This window comes from Rhamphochromis longiceps, linkage group LG7, assembly GCF_057381845.1.
Source record: "Rhamphochromis longiceps isolate RC_006_pf linkage group LG7, R_longiceps_female_GT1.1, whole genome shotgun sequence".
Lineage (NCBI taxonomy): Eukaryota > Metazoa > Chordata > Actinopteri > Cichliformes > Cichlidae > Rhamphochromis > Rhamphochromis longiceps.
In genome coordinates this window covers 50,550,919-50,570,749 of record NC_140563.1, presented here as the reverse complement: position 1 = coordinate 50,570,749, position 19,831 = coordinate 50,550,919, and the positions used below count along the sequence as shown (strand labels likewise).

General features: G+C 40.1%; 1 protein-coding gene across 2 annotated transcripts; it reads right to left on the bottom strand.

Moving 5' to 3' along the window:
* Positions 1-55: 55 nt before the first annotated feature.
* Positions 56-18,870, bottom strand: LOC146666222 (uncharacterized). Of its 2 annotated transcripts, none has more exons than XM_085414134.1 (50): positions 18,828-18,870; positions 17,832-17,977; positions 17,622-17,734; positions 17,214-17,347; positions 16,547-16,770; positions 16,363-16,469; positions 16,172-16,290; positions 15,924-16,059; positions 15,658-15,740; positions 15,425-15,544; positions 15,215-15,316; positions 14,981-15,139; positions 14,798-14,880; positions 14,461-14,605; positions 14,323-14,367; positions 14,070-14,237; positions 13,053-13,172; positions 12,842-12,952; positions 12,726-12,758; positions 11,253-11,390; positions 10,974-11,120; positions 10,717-10,851; positions 10,431-10,588; positions 10,131-10,275; positions 9,981-10,035; positions 9,784-9,850; positions 9,396-9,529; positions 9,264-9,307; positions 8,959-9,132; positions 8,683-8,837; positions 8,449-8,562; positions 8,225-8,340; positions 7,699-7,853; positions 6,177-6,382; positions 5,910-6,087; positions 5,594-5,818; positions 5,275-5,444; positions 5,126-5,196; positions 3,977-4,077; positions 3,746-3,865; positions 3,478-3,615; positions 3,230-3,384; positions 3,004-3,103; positions 2,637-2,872; positions 2,012-2,195; positions 1,643-1,891; positions 1,355-1,534; positions 1,157-1,213; positions 404-546; positions 56-318 (listed from the first exon to the last, which is right to left on the bottom strand). In XM_085414134.1, exons 1-50 carry the CDS (start codon positions 18,868-18,870, stop codon positions 274-276), a joined length of 6,486 nt encoding a protein of 2,161 aa, XP_085270260.1. In that variant the 3' UTR covers positions 56-273. The 2 variants fall into 2 exon arrangements, with proteins under 2 accessions (XP_085270260.1, XP_085270261.1); XM_085414135.1 differs by having other exon boundaries at positions 11,256-11,390.
* Between the last annotated feature and the right edge of the window lie 961 nt (positions 18,871-19,831).

Sequence of the window (19,831 nt, the reverse complement as noted above, 5' to 3'; positions counted from 1 at the left end):
TGGCTATATATCGACATCATTACTGCTGCATGTGGAAAAATGGGGAAATGTTATCTCACTATATTTTAATGGTATTAGCGTATCACAACATGTTGACTGGCAGCACTGATGTTTCTGGGTTCAAATCCACCAGCCAACTGAGGCTTTTCTGTGTGGAGTTTGCATGTTCTGTCTTGCCCTTTGAGAGCAGGGATAGTCTGCATTGTATAAAAATAACAAACTATGTTATTGATTTGCAAAAAATATCAGTGTTAATGTGAAAAGCTCGACGATTTATGTGTCCGATTCTCCTACGAAGTTGGGGTTGGTAAAGGCAGGCTGCAACACAAGAATGACATGAGTTTTTAGCACTGACATCAATACATTTGTTTATCCAACCATGACAGGCTAATTAAAAACTTACCTCATCAATTCTACTGGTGCTTTTTGCTGGCAAGCTCAAGGTGCTCAGTTTATATCCACGCACACTGAAGACGTAGAACAGTCCAACTATTATGGCGACGACCACAATGACTGCAACGACGATGCCGGCTATCAGCCCTACGTCTGAGACAAACCAGCTCAGGTGAGATATTAACCTGCTAGAATCACTCCAATGTCTTACTTTGCTTCTACCTATGCGATTGTATTTCAGTGACGCTTTACACTAAACCCTATTATTAGTATTCTAACATGTTCAATACTTGTGTAATAGTTGTGTCTGGATGTTAAATTGGCAACAAAGACAACATAAGGTTAAGGCAGATGGGGAAATTTTAGAGGAAATAAAACTTTAGTCTGTGTGTGGTACTAAATAAAATAAGTGGATCAGTACACTTGTTAATGATTGTGGCAGGGGACATTATTAACGGTTGCCATGAACAATGACCAACTTAGTAACTGAAATCCACACTTAAACCTGTAAGGCTGCAACAGGTGAAAAGTTGGGGAATTTCCAAAGTAGTTTTTTTTTTTTTTGTCATCTGGGGACCACAAATGTCCCCAAAGTCTCAGAAATCCAAATGGGCGATTTTGCTCTACAAGGACTAGCTGATTTAGATCTGTTATTGTTGGGGGGTTTTTTTTGTTTTGTTTTGTTTATTATTAAATGCATGGCTTATTATTTGCTGACATGAAAACCAAGTTATATTGTAAAGCAACCATATTTGTCACTTACTGTTAGCTGGAGCTTCAGTGGGATAAATTGGATTTTTGTTCTCATCTGTTTGATAAACTGAAAGACAGATTTACAAAGAGCCTGTTATTCCACTGCTTATCATTACCAAATTCAATAAGCGTTATTAAAGCTGCAGAAATTGCCTTACATCTGTGCTGCATTAAAATATCTAAAAAGGGAAATGGGAAAAATGCTTACACTGAGGGTGGCGGCAAGCAAAACTTTTCTTCTCCATGCAGTTGTTGTCATTCCAGCGTCCGTCTTTGTACATCTCCACACAGTTCTCGGCCATGTTCCCTGGGTGAAACGCTGAATTGGGCTCATTGGGAGCCCAGTTGAGGAAGCTTACAGAGGTCTCATCTGTCCAGGCCCAGCCAACTGCAGGTTTAAAAGAAAAGTTGATTCATTTTACTGAATTAAGCCCTGGTACAATAGCCCTGTGAAAGCAACGAGTCTCTCTCTTTTTCTTTCCATTTGTAAACTCACAGTTGTTATCCCTGGTAAGGCCAATCCAGAGGTTCATATTTTTGCTGTAGTTGAAGCTCTTGAGGAATTCTACCTCTGCTCTGCTGTGAATGGAGACCAGCTCCATCCTGCCTGCCTGGCAGTAGTGTTCAGAGTCCGGCCAAGAGAAGCCGACATCACCACTGTACACATAGTAACAGTACTTGCCATAGGGTATCGCAAAGCGCTGACACATCCCATCACCAGGGGCGGGAGTGGTTGGAGGTTTCTCTGAGACACAAGTGTTATTATTAAAGGTTATATAAATGAAAGCATATATAATTAGTCAGAAACTGACTAAAAGCAATTAAAAAGAAAGAAAAAAAAGTTCAATTCTGATTGAGCTTGTACCTGAGGTTTTCTTGCAGATGTATGGTTTCTCTAGGTCACACTTGGTGTCATTCCAGGTCCCGTGGAACATCCTCGAAGCATGCATACTCACACAGCCCTCATCCTTAATGTTAGTGGGCTCTCCTGGTCCCCACTGAGTGAAAAAAACTGGCCAACCATCTGTCCACATGTAGGAGCCATCATCCTGCATCACAAGGCAACAACATATGATTAAATGTTTAGATTGTCATGGATCACACAGTGCCGTTAGACAAGCATCAAGGAAGTGACTCCAAGAGTGCAGAAAAAAACAAATACCAGTGAGAGAAGACAGAAGGTTTAAATCCACAACTGATTACTCAGTTGTTGTTTTTTTTAATAGCTCTGGTAGTTTTTATATTAGAGATGTCTGCCTTTGATTCCTAGTTTAATTGAAATGCGTCTACTTTTTTAAAAGTAAATCTTCCTAGTAAAATTTTCTCAATACTTTTTATTAATGTAGGATCTTTACTTGCAATAAGGTGTTTTCACCTTCTATAATTAGTGCCTTTCCTGGAGTATTTTTCTTCTATTTGTAGCATATTTAATGCGAATTCTTCTGAATTCTACTTGGAACTAAACTTTTCTGTTTCTCTCTAAACAGCACCTTGCGCTTCAGTCCAATCCAGGCATCAGCTTTTCCCTGCAGGACCGCTCCAGCCACAAAGGCCTGGTCGTAGCTCATGTCGATGCTGGCCAGATTGCCTCCCTGATCCTTGCAGGCTGCCTGAGCTGCATCCCAGGTCGCTGGCTCCTCCACCAGTTTGTAACAGTTCAGGTACCATGAGATATAGCCTGCTGGGCAGGGGCTCTTTGTGGGTGGAGGCGGCTGGATACTGCTTGCTAATATTTAGGGAGATTGACAAATACTTAATAAGAAGGTTTAAGCTAGCATGCATTTAAAATGTTTTTTGTAGTCTGTGAAATGCAATTGCATCTGAGCAGGAAGAATTATCTCTGGAGTGTTTACTAACATTTCTTTCTGGAGCAGACGAAGCTGTGATTGTTGTCGCAGTTGTCATCGTTCCATTTGCCAGTTAATAGGGGGCTATGAGTAATCGTCACACAGTTTTCCTGTTGAGCAAACCAAGAATAGTCAAGGCTAAATGTGTCCTTTCCCTGTTTATGAGCCCACAACTTTACAGTACTTTCCCATCTGCTTCACTCGATTAGTGATAATCTGAAGCAAAGTGTCCTCACCACTCCGTTCGCATTGTTGGGCTCTTTGTCATTCCAGTTGGTGTACAGAACTGGACTGACCCCATCACTCCAGGCGTACTGATTCTCCACCAAGAGATCTGACAGACCGATCCATGTGGGGAGCTCCAGGTCCCTCAGGTAACTAGCAACAAAGTCTGTAGGAGAGAACGGAAATGTAAAGAGCCGTCTCTGTGGAGGAAACCTCTGTTCTAATAATGTTTTGTTTAATGGTTATATGCTGAGCTTACCATTCTCATACTGGTCATCAATGACTGCCAAGTCTCCTCCTTGCTCCCTGCACCAACTTCGAGCATATGACCAGTTTCCTTTAATATCATTCTTTTTTCCTTTGAACATGAAGCACTTATTGTTGAAACGCAGCCAACCTACAGGGGAGGAGGAAAATCGTAATGAGTAATAAACAGAGAAAAAATACTCCAGCTGATGTGAAAGAACCAGCAGCATTAGTCAGCCTGTGTGATTTAACCAAATTTGTATTTAAACTGTGTATGTTACCTGCAGGACAGTTGCCCTCCCAGGGCTGTGTTGGTGGAGGCGGAGTGTGAATATCTCCGGGGAACTTCTTACATACGTAACCTGCTGAAGCCCGACCACAGTTGGCATCGTTCCATCCACCTTAGCAAGTCAGAGTATATTGCACGCATCATTATAGTTAAGTCATAAAGACACATTAGTTAAAAAATAGCGTATTTGATCTAAATTGTCAGTTGACAGAAGGTGCAGTACCTTGATGTCTGTTCATCTGCACGCACTGCTCCTCCCCGTTAGCATTGTTGGGCTCACCAGGAGCCCAGTGAGTGTATGTCATAGGGGAGTGGTCGACCCACCTGAGCACATAAAACAGAAATTTTACAGTTTTACATTAAAAGAAAAGATTTTCCTCATCTTCAAATCTGTTAAAGTATGTTGAATGTTTTTAACCAGTAGTAAATTAGTGAATTTGGTCTAAATTTACTAACCAGAGCAATGATAACAATGGTCACATATATGAACTCATAATCATCAGTGCGATATACCGACAGCAAAGCAAATTAGGTCAAACATAAGGGTACTAACAAAAATAACACAGCACAGATTGAATGCAAGTTTTTCTCTTTGTAATCAGTATGGCATTGTAGATAAGTGAGATAAAGATGAGTCAACATGTTCCGGTATGAGGGCAAACCTTTCCTTCATAATTTGATTCAAACTGTGGGATCTTTGAGGTTAGGGCAGCTGTTCTCTAAATAAATCAGGCGTTTCACGTGGTGTTCATCTAAGTTCATCTAATCAACGTCAATTGATGTTGATGAAGTTACTCCTGCTGTCCCACACGTGTAAATATGTGCATCATTCTCATTTTTTTTCTGCATACTGTGTGAGGTTGCAAATATTTATTGAAGTCAGATGATATAATCTGACTTATAGTCAGCTGTGGGCAACTTATAGTTTTTCCAATTTTATAGTACATAAAAGGAGAAAAAGTAAAATATATGAAAATCAATTTGTGAATTTGTAGGGCTCTGTGAGTGCCCAGCGCTGAATAAAGACACAAAGATGTTTTCTGTGGCAATTCTCATTGTGGGCTGATTTTTGTGTATAAATGTGACCAAAAAAACTAAAACATAGCAAACCAAAGACGGTAAAACTTTGCTATTTGTAATACAGCCCTGGCTTATGCAAATTTTGTTCTGACATTTTCTCTCCCCCTCCCCTGGACCCTCAGCATGAAGTCCTGATCTGTTACATTAAATATCAGTTTTAAGGACATGAAATATCCCTAAATATTGTGAAATGGAAACTCTGCTGATCAGAACTATGAAAAAAGAAAATGACACAAAAAAGATTTGTTTAACATTTCTTTGCTTTGGTGCAATTGCTTAGAAACATACTTACACGTATTGTCCATCTACTGTGCCAAACATCCTCATGCCAATCCAGGCTGCAGTAACCTTTCCTGTCCCCACCTGAAACAGCAGCAAGACTTATCACTCATTTTTCCACAGTAAATAATCTCTAATGAAGTTAAAGATGAAAAAGCATACCATGCTGTTAACATATGCTTGTTCTTCTCTGTTTAGGATGGACACAAGTCTGGCTTTCTCTGCATAGCACCGTGTGAAAGCTGTGTGGAAGTCCACTATGTCAGTGTCATTGTAGTAATAGCAGATGTTTTTGTTCTTCCTCCAGCCGGGGTTCGAGCCACAATCGGGAGCTGAAGTTTGAAACGTTAGGAAAAAACAAACACTCAGACATTGTGAGGGTTTGTGAGGGTCTGAATTCATATAAAAATTGCTCTATCCTTAAGGGAAGCAAATTCATGACTTGATCCCTCTGTAGAGAAACGACAGGGGCCTTAGTTACCTGGTTCAGGTGATGGGGGCCTAGGGGGAAGGATGGGATCCTTTCCTTTAGTAATCTTGCATATCCAATCCTGATGAGCGTCACAGTTGAGATCATTCCACAATGAGTAGGTGCCATTCGCGTTGCTCACCATCTCTACACAGTCCTCCCGACCCTCGTGATTGTTTGGCTCCCCGTCACCCCAGTTGGTGTGGGACAGAGGCGTGCCATCGCTCCAAGAATATCCTGCAATAAGGGAGGAGTTGTTTTTTAGGTTTATTCTTTATTTGGCTTCCATTTAACCGGGTCCAGTCTGCAATACATATATTTTGCTCACCTCCTTCTATTGGGTTGCTCCTGAGACCAATCCACTTGGTAGTGCCTTTGCTGTACAGAGCAAGAAACTCTTCTTCCTCCTGAGTGTGGATGCTGGCCAGATTACCACCTCTGGCGATACAGTCCTCAAGCGCTGCTTCCCAGCTCTTCTTCAAGGACCAGTCCACGTTGTGGAAGAGCTGCAATAAATCACCCCTGGAAAATGAATAACTGACCTTCTCTTGCAGATAATCACACTTTTAGATGTTTAACTTTGAGCTGTTATTACCTTATAACAGTGCCTGAAATGGGGTTTGGCTGTCCAGCCAGCAGCACAGCCCTGTGCAGGAGGAACAGTCGGGGCCTTGGTGGGCGGGCTGATGTCAGGTCTGTATTTTTCACATACGAAGGCATATTTGTCCAAGCACTGCTTGTCATCCCAGAAACCACCAACCTGACCCGTTGTCATAGCCACACAAGTACCACCACCGTTATCTAAAAACAGAAAGAGATTTTGGTTTCTTGTGTTTATTATTAATAATAATAACAATAAGAAAAAACTAAACTACACAATTCTGGAGAAATTGGGGTGGGATTGTTGTTACTGGCGGGCTCGTTTTGTAGTTTGCCTCTGGTGCAGCAAAAAAGTTGGAGGTAAAAGAGGTTGGCTAACAAAGCTGAAGTGAGATGGCTTATAAACCCATGGCTAGCTTTTTTAATAGGCAAACTGTACTGTACCTCAGATAGCAGCTACTCTGTACCTAATGGAATTGCTCAGTGTTTGGAAGAATTTCAGTCCTACAAGTTTGTTTGTTTGTTTTTCAAAGTGTAGTCACCTTCACCTCAGAGACATTTTATTTTTTTTAAATATTTTTTTGGCTTTATTCAGTAAAAGGACTAGATGTTACAATCCCTGACAATGCATTGCTTTTGATGGAGAAAATCTTGGGGGATGGCTGCTATGAGGAAAAGCAGCCCAGAAACTTTACCAGCGGCACATATTGTTGTGTGCCTCAAGTTTCGTTCTTTTTACCCAAGCTAATCTGCCATTTTTCCTTGGTTAGGTTTAGGGATTAGAGATCTGATCTAAATTATTAAAATTTGGGACACATCATCAGTAGTGGACCTTGGATTCATCGGGCGTTTTGGCCATTATCACTGGACACCCTCATCCAAGGAGGCCCTGCCAGGGCTGAGCAGGCCCCGGAGTGTGTCACTGGTTTATGTTAAAATTGTTATTTCGCTTCTTCTTTTACCTGTTTAGTTTTCTACAGTTTATTCTATTTCTTCAAAGGGACAGAAAAGGTGATAGAGAGGAGTAAGAGAAGTAAGTAAGATAAGATTGGAGAGAGCAGAGAGGAGGGCCGGAAGGGGGGCGCCCGATCTGGCTTCCCACACTTCCCCACCAGATTGGGCTGTACTATCTATCAGCCTAACTATCAGCCGTGCAGCATATGGTCGCCTGCTCATCCAACTGAGCTAAACCAGCCCACCTCAGCGACATTTACCTTGTTGTTGTAAAGTTGTCCCTCTGAAATAATTTTGTAAACAGGAAAATGTTTACAGTTTTCTGTCTAAGATGAGGAGAAAAAAATCTGAAATATGTGTTGATGTGTATTACACAATATATACCAAAACAAATCATCGTGAAAAATGTCCCATGCTGTTCTCAAAGCCACAACCTTCAACATACAAAGCAGAGGTGAGAGAAAGCTGGTTCTCCATTCAAAGTCAATGGGACCAAAAAAAGTGAAATATTTCAGAAATGCAGCAGCTAGCCAGCTTTATGTAGGTCAGTGTTAGGTCAGTACCTGGCTGGTTCCTGTCCCAGTGAGTAAAGCTGAGAGATGAACCATCATCCCAAATGTAGTCCACCCCTCCACCTGCCCCCCCATGAGCACGCAGGCCAATCCACCAAAAACCAGTCTTTCCTGACAGCGCCGCTGTAAAATGTGACTGCTCATAGCTGCAGGAAAACGGAACAAAGAGATGATAATGACAAACAGACAATAATGTACAAAAAAGACTATTGGAGTGCACAACCTCAGCTGGAAAAATTGCCCCTATACAAGTGGAGCAATTTAAAAAAAAATCTAAAATTTTGCAATTATTTGGATTCCGGGGGGGGGAATTATGAAATATTCTGTGAATCACAGGGGAGGAAAATTCTTCTTCATGAGTTTTTCAGAGATAAGAGTGTTGTTGAGTGACACTGGATTATAGCACCATAAGTATAGGCTAAGATTTTATGTATCATCCAGATACATAAAATCCAGAATCTGTAGTTTTGCAATAATAAGCATCCTTATATCACCCTCAGACAGACATGTGACTCACATGTCTCCAATATGCAGCAAGACGGCATCCTGCTCCTCACAGAAGGCCTTAGCATCAGACCAGCTCCTAGTCGTCTCCTCCATCCAGTAGCAGGAGTAGCGATATGCTTCCCAGCCCTGACACACACATTAAACACCTTATTACACATCTGGCATTGTCACTTCTGCAGTGTGAGGTTAAACTTGAAAAGGCAGAGAAATGTGACAAGTCGATGTTTGTCGCACCTGAGGACATCCGTACACAGTGGGCTGTACAGAAGGCAGTGGGTAATGTGCTTTGGGCATTTTGCAGATGTATGTATTGAGTTCTGTGCAGGTCACGTCGTTCCATCGGCCAGACTGAAGGAAAATTAGTGTGATCAATCAATCAATCAATTAAGATTGATGTCAAAAAGACCACAACTGACTACAAAGATCACTTTATTTGCTTTCACCAGTGAGGGTTTTCAGGTTTCTCACCTGGTGCAACATCTCGACACAGTCCTCACTGAACCCATCATGGTTGTTGGGTTCCCCTGGAGCCCAGTAGGTGAATGTTGTTATGTGTTGATCAGACCATGAGAACAAGCCAGCATAAAACAGGTCATTTAGACCAATCCAGACGTCACTGGTGGCTGTGAAGGACAAATAAATATCAAGTTTAAATCAAGTGTGACTTAAGAATGTAAAAGGCTTTTCTAAACCTTTAACATCTACTTTAGTTTAAACACAGAGAAAATAAGTGTAAATCCATACCCATGTACAGGTAGCCTTCCAGCCAGCTCTGCTCTGTCATGGAGAGGATGGAGACAAGTTCAGCACCCAGAGCCCTGCAGCTGCTCTGAGCATCATGCCACGTCTTTTTGTCTCCAAAAGGTTTGTAGCAGAAGTCCCCAAACTCAAACCAGTCAGGTCCGGAGCATCTCAGCTCTGTGGGAGAGAGTGGAAAGAGAAACGGCAGAATAACAACACAGAACAGATTAACTCATAAAATCATCATTACTTCTTCAAAAAGTGGAAGCTGAAAGAAATTAAGAGGTTCTAACTGCATGTCAACTTACCTCCATCTGCAAAAAAGTAAGACACAGCATAGTTTCCATCATATCTGTTGAAAGTAAAGGCATTGAATCAGCCTCTCGGGACTGCCCCGCTACTAAAAAACAAAACAAGAACTAAGAAACTCATCTACTCACTGCCGTGAGGTAATGCCATTCCTCGTGGATCCAGGGTAGAAGTTCTGTCCGTCAGCTTTTAGCAAAGTGCAGTCTCCTCCAATCTCATTCAGCACCACTCCAGCATGGATAGCTGCTGCACAGATGTTTGAGTCCTGTTTAAGAAAGAAGAGAGAGGTAATGCATGCACAGACACAAACATTCTGGCAATGGTACGTACTGATGTGCCGGCCTGCAGGAGTCGGACTAGTTGTGCAACCTCTGTTGGGTCTAGGTATCAATGGTGATACCGACACTAATTAACAACCTCTGTTACTTAACTGACCATATCAATATCCCAGAAGTTTAAGTGACGTGATGCTATACTCTAATTAAAAAGTGTTCTTTTATTTATTTATTTTTTACGTACCCCTCGATACAATGTAGTGCCATACACTGTGTAACCAGCTTTGGCACAGTCTGCTGGACAGTGGACACTGAAAGACATGAAAATTAGTGTAGAAATGTGTGACTAATAATCCAAAGAACAATGACACAAAGAGCTACAAATTCAACTTTATTACAGTATATTTGTTAAAAAAAGATGAAAAATATATTTTTACTTACGTCATTTTATCATTAGCAAAGTTGAAGTTGGGCTTGCTGGCACATGTAACTGCATCTGTTGAACAACCGATATTTTATAATGACAAACCATATAAATTTAGATTTGTATTTAAAAAAAGGTTTAATCTGGAGTTAAGTCAGTTTCCTTACAGTCTGGCGTGCATCCTAACACCTCAAACCGAAGGCCTGCCTGACTGCTGAACTCCACTGGAAGGATGCGGATGAACTGAGCTGACACAGGCGTCCCCAGCAGCTGAGTCTCAGCAGTGTTTCTGTCTGTTGCTCCTGGTAAAATCTGGAACTGAATGAGAGAAATAGAAAATTGTTATCATGGATATTTAAACAGATAAACCTGTCCAAGAGCTCCCAAGTGTGGCTTTGAACAGTCTTGATGTCTGGCAGGTGGTAGACCACAAAGTCGCTATGCAGTTTCATGCAATTCTTACTCACATCCCCATCAGCTGGGTAGTCAGTCCAGGTCAATCCATTCATACTGTGCTGAATCTTAAATTTGGTCACCCAGTGGTCATTCTGTGGGCAACCCTGAATCACAATCCCCGTCACTTTTCTGGTCTCACCAAGGTTTACCTGAATCCAGCTTGAAGCAGCTGTAAGAGGACAGAGACAGGGTAGAAGATAGGACCTTTGTTGTGCCAAAACCCAGAACCCCAACCTCAAGTTTTAACTAACAATTCAAATATTATTACACATGTGTGATCCCTGGGTTGGTGCATACCATTTCCTGATGGCATCCAGCAGGAATTTCCATTCAGACGAGCTTTGTTTGGAGTGAAGGAGCCAATGGAGGAGGAAGCAGAGAGCATGGCATCTGAGATGTTGCCATGTTCAAGACCCAAGCCATGCAGGCACACTGAGCATTCAAAGCACAAAAGCATGAAGCCGGAATTGCACTAACTCAAGATAAATATGTAATACTACAGTAAACATTAGCACTGATTATAAAATGTTTAGAGAAACCGATGGAGAAGTTACCTTTTTGTTCACAGCTGTAGATGAGCTTAAGATATTTGGAAACAGTGGGGCAGGGGTCTGGGTCCACATTGGCATACACAAAGCAGAACGGAAGGTTGTCACACATTTTTCTGTACTTAGGAAGGATGCCGCCTACTGTGCAGTTGCCTAGAATATAGTAATATCAATATTTACTTAATTAATTTGATTTACATTGATACATACCTGCAGATAAAGTTTTCAAAAAATCACTGAATCAAATACACATCATCAATATATGTTGTAACAAATGTGCAGCACCACTTTCTGAGCCATCGAAGTGTGGACAGATGTCGGCATTCTGTCGTCCGTAGAAAGCAGACCGGATGTTAATCACACTTTCCTGTGGACAATGAAGGACAGCAGCGGAGCCCTGGCATACCAGTGCAGTCAGAAAGCCTACAATAAAAAGTTGATGCGTTATTCCAGTGCAAAAATAATATATATTATAGATGAGGGTAGAATAATTAGCCTAAACATGAAAATTTCCCAAGTACCTTTAAACAGAGCAAGGAATTTTTAACACAGCTTTTCCAAATATTCTAGTATTAATTTGGAGACTTACAGTTTTTTTACTTTGCACATAGAAAAAAAAAATTTCACCAAAGCCAAAAAATTATTAGCCTCCCTTATGCCAATAGTCAGTTTTGCTTTTTTGTTTTCATTGGATAACAGCCTGCAGTCATTTGTTGTAGTTTTCAGCAGGTCTCACACGTCTCCTGAGTGATTCCAGTCCATTCTCTCAACCTCCCGCAGATTCGATGGTCTTCTTTCATGGCTCTTCAGTTCACCCCACAAATTTCCAAGATGTTCCAAGTCAGGGCTTTGTGAAGGGCAGTCAGTAACGTCCACTTTGGTCTTCTGGAGGTTGTTCTTCACCAGGAGTGATGTACGTTTTGAGTCATTGTCAGTGTTCTTAAGGTTGTAAACCTCTCCCTTCTTTCTCTAAATACAATCAGTGTCTCTGTGGGCAAAGAGCTCTAGTTTCATGTCATCTGACCAAAGGGTATGCGTCCAGTGTGCATAACCTTTCTCCAGGTTGTCTATAGTATACTTCAGTCCAGCTTAAACTTATCTTTTCTGCAGAAGAGGAGTTTTTCTTGGTCTGTAACCTCACAGTCCCTTCCTGTGTAGAGTTCTAGTGATTGTCCTTTTCAAGATTATAATTCCTGACTTGGCTGAGTTATTCATTAGTGTCTTTGCAGTTATTCTGGGGTAGACATATTTCTCATTCTTTGAAATCTTTCACTTTCTACATCTGCCAGGTGTGGCTCTCTTTGATTTTCTTTATACTAGTTCTCACTCCAGTTCTTGAAACTTTAGAAATGCTGTGATAACTATATCCATCTCCTGCTTTGTGAGCAGTGACAATTCTTTTTCTCAAGTCTGAACTGATTTCTTTTTTTTTCCAGGTGACAACTGAGACAGCAGTTTTTTATATTGTGTGTAAATTGGAAGATAAACCTCAGTTTTTACTTGATTTTACAAACTTTAAGCATTGAAATTTTACAGCACATCATTGCACGGCAGTGGTTTGTGCTATTAGTCAGTAAAGGGGTTAGTTTTTCACTGCGGTCATTTTTGGTTTTTCTGTAATAATTCTGTTATTATGTGCAAACTGAAATTATTTATGCTTTTTAAAGAAAACTAGTATGTTTAGATCTCAATCTCTTGCTCTGTTAACCAACTGTATCTTTTTATTGTTTCAAATTAACACTGAGGTATCACTGTTACCATCATGAGGTGGAGGTGGCTCAGGTGTTCTTCCTGGAAAAAGTAAACATCTATCAGAAATCTGAAAATTGTCAAATTCTTATTTTCCAAGCATCATCTGGAGCATCATTTCTCACCTCTCCGCTTGCAGATATATCCTCTCTTGTACTCACAGTTGTCATCATTCCAGTAGCCATTGTTTATGAGCATACTCAGACAGTCTTCGCCATAATAGTCATCTGGGTTCCCTGTGAGAAAAGACGAGCATATTTTTCACTTTAGTTTTTGTTTTTAGTCTTTAGTTTTAAGTCTGTAAGTATTTATAAAGCATCAGATTTGGCCTTTAACCTGCATTCCAGTGGATGAATCTGAACGGAGAGCCGTCTGTCCATTCCCAACCACCTTCAGTCATGGAGTCATGACCCCCCATCCACATAGAGATCCCAGTGGGACTCTGCTGGATTAAAGCTGAGAGGATATTTTAAAAAAGCAGCAAATTATAGCAGGTTGAGATTATTAATAGATCTAAAGAAATAAGAAACAGTCAAATGTGAAGATAAAGATAAAACACCAGACTAATGAGCAAAGTTCTAGGCCCTTTTCACTCCTTGGTTGCAGTTATGTGTGCTTTGTTGCACCGGCCACACCCAAAAGTGGGAGTGTACCTGTATACCTAGTCAGTCTTTGAAGATGATTTACAGTATTTAGGGGAGAAAAAGTCTCCAGTGCCCACTAGTGGTAGCATTGAAAAAGACATCACTAGTTACACCGCTCCAAAATTCTACAATACATGAAAGCGACACAATCTCCAAACTGCAAAATTTTTCAAGCATAAATTTCAAGCAAATATCTGCACATATCAGCTCTGAAACACCTACAAACTGAAAAGTGAGAAGTTGACTGAGAAATTGAGAAAAGCAGTTAAAATATGTCGTCTAAAATAAAAATAAAAAAATCACATTTAGCATATTATTACACTGAAATATGATTAAAAATGTCATATTTTCATATTTAGGAGCAACAGCACAATTCAATAGAATCCTTTAGCCCTCAAGGTATCAACCTATTTTAGCAACTTATATGAAAGAATGGGATCATTCACAGCCCCTTTTTATTTCATACAGTTACAGTTCATTCAGTTTTTTATCTGTAACATGCGTTCTGTAATCTTCCTATGTAATGTATTGTAATGTATGTAATGTTTTTTAATCGTTTTAAAGCAGTTATGATATGTTAATGATGTATTATAGTATGATATGATTCTAATACCCAAATATTAATGAAGCAGGGCCTCTGTAACACTGTTTAACAACAAATGACCATCTTTTTCATCTGAACAGTGAAATAAAGATGTAAGGATCATACCCTGTATGAAGGTCTGTTCAAAGGGCTCAGTGATACTGAGTAGATCTCCTCCCTGATTGACGCAGTCAGCTCGAGCCTCTGCCCATGTCCTCATCGACAGGTAGTTAAACAGGTAGCAGTAGTCATTGAAAGGATCAGCGGTCCAAGAACCGCATTTATCGTTCCAGCCTGTAACAAACACAGCTGCTCACACATTTGCATATTGAGATAAATGTATTTAATCATCATTTGTCAGTGTAGCTTAAAGCCTGACCTGGTCCAGATGTTGGAGGCTGGGGAGGAGGCCCTTGTCCCTTGGCTACAGAAATACGAAACAAGGAATAACTCTAAATATAAACTCAGTATATAAAATTAATTCAGGAAGAGGCAAAAATGAATGCATTTATCACACCTTTTTTGCAGATATAATCCCTTGTGGCTGTGCAGAAGTCATCATTGAGTTTTCCAGGATCATTGTGAGTCGTTCCTGTGATGTGCATACAGTCTTCATTATTCTCCCAGTTGTCAGGCTGGTGTGCCGCCCATGGGAGAAAATCCTGAGATCAGAAGAAACCGTGAGTATTTTCATGTGTAATATTTTGACACCGTAAAATATTATGAAGGATAGAGGATAGTCTCAAGTTTTTTAGGTTTGTGATGAATGTTTTCACACTTTTACACAGTATAAGAAAATAGGTTAGAAATACAAGTTTTGGTGCCATATAGGTTGCTCTGGCTTTGCCACTTACTGCAGGTGTTCCATCGGTGTATACGAACTGGTTTTCAACATTAATGTCATTCAAACCCACCCAGGCTGCCCCTGGCATGTGAGCTATCAAAATGTCAAGACAAAAGCACATCAGCATTGATAGAGTGTGTTAATGAAATACTTCACTTTAGTCATAGTTTGATTTGTACTCTTAGTAACTCACCAATCAGGAAACTCAGCTCTTCCTCTGTGTGGAAGCTGGCCAAGTGACCCTGCTCTCTGGTACAGTGTGCTTCAGCATCTTGCCAGTTTTTCACCATCTTGGTCTCAAAGTAATAGCAGAAGTCCCCATACAACAAGTATCCAGTGTCACAGTGGGAATCTAAAGCAAATCAACAGTTATCAGTAAAGGTGTGGTCTGACCGCAAGGAAAGAGAGAATGTGAAGTTTGACTGACCAGGAGCTGAAGTTGGTTTCGGGTTCTGTCCCCCGGTCATCTCACAGATGTATCCCAGGCTCTTAAAGCAGTTGGTTGTTTCCCATTTGCCGTCATAATTTCCTGGATAAGAATGTTGAGAACGTTAATCGGTCTTGTAATAGCAGCCTCAATCTAATGACACGCGAAACGATTAGCTTAGGAACAGAGCAACAGAGCACCGATCCTTACCCGTAAAGATCTGTCCACAGTCCCAGAAGTTCTCAGTGTTTCTGGGCCAACCGGCACCATAGTTTGAGAAGGTTATTTCGGTTTTATCCACCCATTTGAAGTGGCCATCCTGGTCCTTATCTGGTAATGTTACATACATAAATAACTTTAGATTTTAGACAGCTTTCTCATTAATCGTGTATAAAATGGCAATGTCTTTTTCACATTTTCACGAGCACGAAATCATAGAGGACCTGATAAACCAATCCACATGTCAGGTATGTCCACTTGATGAAAGTCTGGGAGCTTCCCATTAATGAAATACTGTTCCTCTTGACTACACATGAAGAATGGAACAAACATGGCAAATGAGAATCACTGTGTGTAATCAAATACCTGAACTCACGAAGGCTAAATTCTTAACACAAGACTATGCACCTTATTATTATTTAGGAAGTTGGTAACACTATCATTGGTCAGAATAGTCTCACTTTGATTGGGAAATTTTCTTTTTCTTTACCTGTTTATAATCAGGAGGTGAGCCCCTATATCAGAACACTTTGTAAAAGCCTCGTGCCAGGTGGTCAAGAGATTGATATTACTGACCATCCAGTAACAACTGCCACCAAAGCTCTGCCAGCCAGCAGGGCAGACGGCTGCAGGTGAGAAGGGAAAACAAGAGTCGGAAATAGTGAGAGAAAAAAACAGAAACCAAATAAAATGCTTTCACAATGGTAAACCTTGTGTTTCCAAAACAATCAGTCTTACTATTCAGTGGACGTTTGCACATGTAAGGACGCTCGTGTCTGCAGACGTGGGACCTCCAGTCTCCAAATGAACTGGTTTCATCCTTGATCATTGCAATACAGCTGCCAACCTGAGTGTCACTGTTGGAAAATGCAAGATTTAGTCAATTAATATTGACTTTGAGAGTCTGTTTCAACAGTATGAAACCTTACATTGTGGGTTGACCTTCAGCCCAATTTGTGTAGCCCACTTGTGTAGCATCAGACCAGGCAAGCTGACTGTTCCCCACTTCCACTTGACATGAAATCTTGTTGCATTTCTGGAGAAAAAAAGGTCAAATTATCCATTTAGAAAGAAGTAAGTCTGTTTACTAATCCTACACTATGCCTCTCTTACCAGTGTAGAAAGCCCAATCCAGAGGTCAAGATGTGTTTCACCCATGTTTGACGTGACAAACTGGTTTTCTCCTGCTGAAGTAATGGACACCAGGTCTGCTCCATCCGCCACGCAGTCATGCCTAGCTGATGTCCAGCTCTTTCTTGTGTCTGATTTAAACTTGTAGCAGTTGGAGCCGTACGTCATCCACCCGTTAGCTAAGTCACACTGTGGGCTAGGATTTGCTGAGGAGGAAGGAAGAAAATATGTTTAAGCTGCTATAGCGAAGAATGATTTACGACGTGTCCTTAGGCACAGACCAAGCTCTGGCCACATCACACAGCCAGTGGTATGACATGTTTGGGGTGTTGCGCTCATGCTCATAGAATCAGGGTTACATTTAGTAACTACTGTTTTTTCAAACCAATGGATGTTCAACACTCAGATTTTATTATGGTTACAACATACATGGTGACTAGGGAGATGTGAAGCAATTTTTTATATTGTATCGTTGGCCTGGTGTATAAACAACAATGTTAATACATCACGTAAATTTTGCACCACAATCCATTATATCAAATGATCACTGCATGCGATGTGTGCAAACCTTGTATAAATAAAACTGGATTGAACTGCGTGGCTAAAGAGGTGATCAAACCAATTCCCCCACTGTACTCTTTTCACTTACAGTTGATGTGTTTGCAGATGTATTTCCTCTTCTTATCGCAGTTTTCATCATTCCACTCTCCAAAGTTATAGCCTACCACCTGACCACAATCCTCATTATCATTCCAGTCATCAGGCTGGCCTGACATCCAGTGTCTGAAATAGGAGCGTAATGGATAATTATTATGGATAAAATTAAGAAAGATACCTTACATATCTTTCATTTATTTCTTAATGATCAGGTATTATGCTAATGACTTTCACGGCTTTCTGATATGCCCAACCATGGCGTTGACCCTCAAGTCCAATAAGGAAAAGCTCACCCACAAAGATGAGCACACGTGCAATGGAAGTTGTGTGAAAAAGAACCATGGTTACTAAATAAAATAAATAAGTTGGGCTTCACTAGAGTAGTAAACGCATTACATACGACAGATATTGTATAAAAGGACTCCCATCACTCCACTCCCAGACACCTTCCACGGTGCGGTCATTCAGGCCGAACCAGTAGATCTCTGAGCTGATTTGTGTCCTCACCCATAACTAGAAACAGGACATGAAAATATAAAACCAGAGAGTGAGAAATGATACAACATTATTTATGTAATCTCTGTAATGTCCCCCGTTTTTTGTTTCTCACCCGCTCATGAATGTCCTGAATGCTCATCAGGTTGCTGTTATGCTCCAGACAAAATTCATTTGCCTCCAACCATGACTTTGTATCAGTTGAAAAGAAGTAACATTTGTTCTCATACTCCCTCCAGCCTGACTGGCACTGGCTATGAGCTGAAAATATTGAAAGTTAGCATATGAGGCAGCACATTTCCAGCCACATAGATATAATATGCTCCTTTTCGGTTTTGATGTAATACTACTTATGGGAGAAAATGATCTCTTCACTATGATGTCTCTCTGCATAGTCTGATGTTTAGATATTTACATTACTTCTCCACTTCAGGTGAATTTCTATAACGGCTTTTATTATAGATACTGTGACTACTTTGCTGGGTTGATAAGTACACAACTTCCCCAGCTGATGAGCTGAACGCTGAATGCTCATCAATCATAAAAGTCGCATGACAGAGCTACAGTCTAGCCATGTCAGTCAGTTTGCACAAATCTTTGGGTAAATGTTTCACTTTAACAACTTTGCGCGTGATTTCCACGAATCCTTAATTAGTCAAGCAATCATAAAAAAGCACCGAATTCTAACCTAAACCTAACCATCAATTAATAAAGACTAAAAATTAAAAAAATAAATCAAGCTTCTGTGATATCTGCAGTTAAATATACTGCGCTAATGGAAGTAATTATTTCATTTAGATTCGTAAGTGTCTTCCTGAGACTTCGGGTCACATGATCTTCTGCGCATCATGTTCTTCCAAAAGCTTTTTTTTAAACCAATGTTGCAAAACGTAATTATTACTCCTGCAGCCAGGTTACATCAGAAAACAGCAGTCCATATTTCTGATGTTTTGCTTTTTAAGATTATTTAAAAAAATCTCTGTTTTTCAAAATAAAAAACTGAATCATTACTTTCTGTGATTGGCTCATTTTTGGGGGTGAAAAGAGGAAAAATAAAAATAAGATTGTCAAACATACAATTTAAAAATGTAATTATAAGAGCCTGACTTACCTCCAGTAAGAACAGCAGCAAAGCTCAACAGCTTCAGAAGCATTCTTTGTCTGTTTGCTTTTTTAATTAATATTTTTGGTGTCTTAAGGAGTGCTTATGCACATCCTACTATTGCAAAGTCGTTTCTCTAACGTCCCCTGAGCCTGGCAGTGTATGTGTGAGTGAGTGATGTGAGTGATGTGCTCTAGCTCCAAGTATTGGCCCCTCTGAGAAGCTTTTCGTTGGTTTTCCTCTTTTCAGCAGTCTTCCAGGGTCCAAAGACTGAAAGTAGTAAAACAGATGTGACGGTCATTTAAAAACTGCAGCAGTCTGCTACTGTGTGTCAATAAAACCCAAGCCAATAAAAATGAATAAAAAATAAAGATGGGATTGATTTCACCATGTGGTATTAACCCCAACAACAACTATCAGTAATAAAAAATGTTTTTCAATTGAAAAACGAGATTTTTTTTCTAAGCCTATTTTTACATTATTTCATTTCAGACTGTTGTTAACTAAACTTTTTTTCTTGAATATTTTTAAAACATAAAACCCTGATTGCTCTTGTATGAGTAAAATGTCCTTGCTACTCAAATATCAAAAGTTTATCAGCAATTAATTTGATGTAACGGATTTGTGACATTGTCACAAAATAATTGGTCCAAACAGCATGTCAGGTAGGTTTCTCATAGTATATAAAAATGCAAACACATCAGTTTTGAGGTGTTTTTTTGTTTTGTTTTTTTACACAGAAAATCCAAAGTTTAGTGTGTAACCAGTACATTTGGGGAAAGAGTGCATGCTCACATTCCTCTCCAGAATACACAGGTTATAAACAACCACATGTCGACTGTCAATAAACGTATATGTACTGCCAAACCTCTGCCTTGAACTGTTACTTTTTAACATGGTTTATAAGGATGTTACAAAACAATAAACTCAAATTTGCAGTTAAATTCTCATTTATTCTTTCATTGCTACAATTATGTATCATATTTTTAAAAAGTGTTATGAAATGCTAAAAA

Excerpts from the sequence above, each read along its gene's own strand:
- LOC146666222 (XM_085414134.1), bottom strand. The coding sequence starts at position 18,870 with ATGCTTCTGAAGCTGTTGAGCTTTGCTGCTGTTCTTACTGGAG. Across the intron at positions 17,978-18,827 it reads TGCTGCTGTTCTTACTGGAG|CTCATAGCCAGTGCCAGTCA; the intron begins GTAAGTCAGGCT and ends CAATATTTTCAG. Across the intron at positions 9,851-9,980 it reads TTTGCTAATGATAAAATGAC|TGTCCACTGTCCAGCAGACT; the intron begins GTAAGTAAAAAT and ends CATGTCTTTCAG.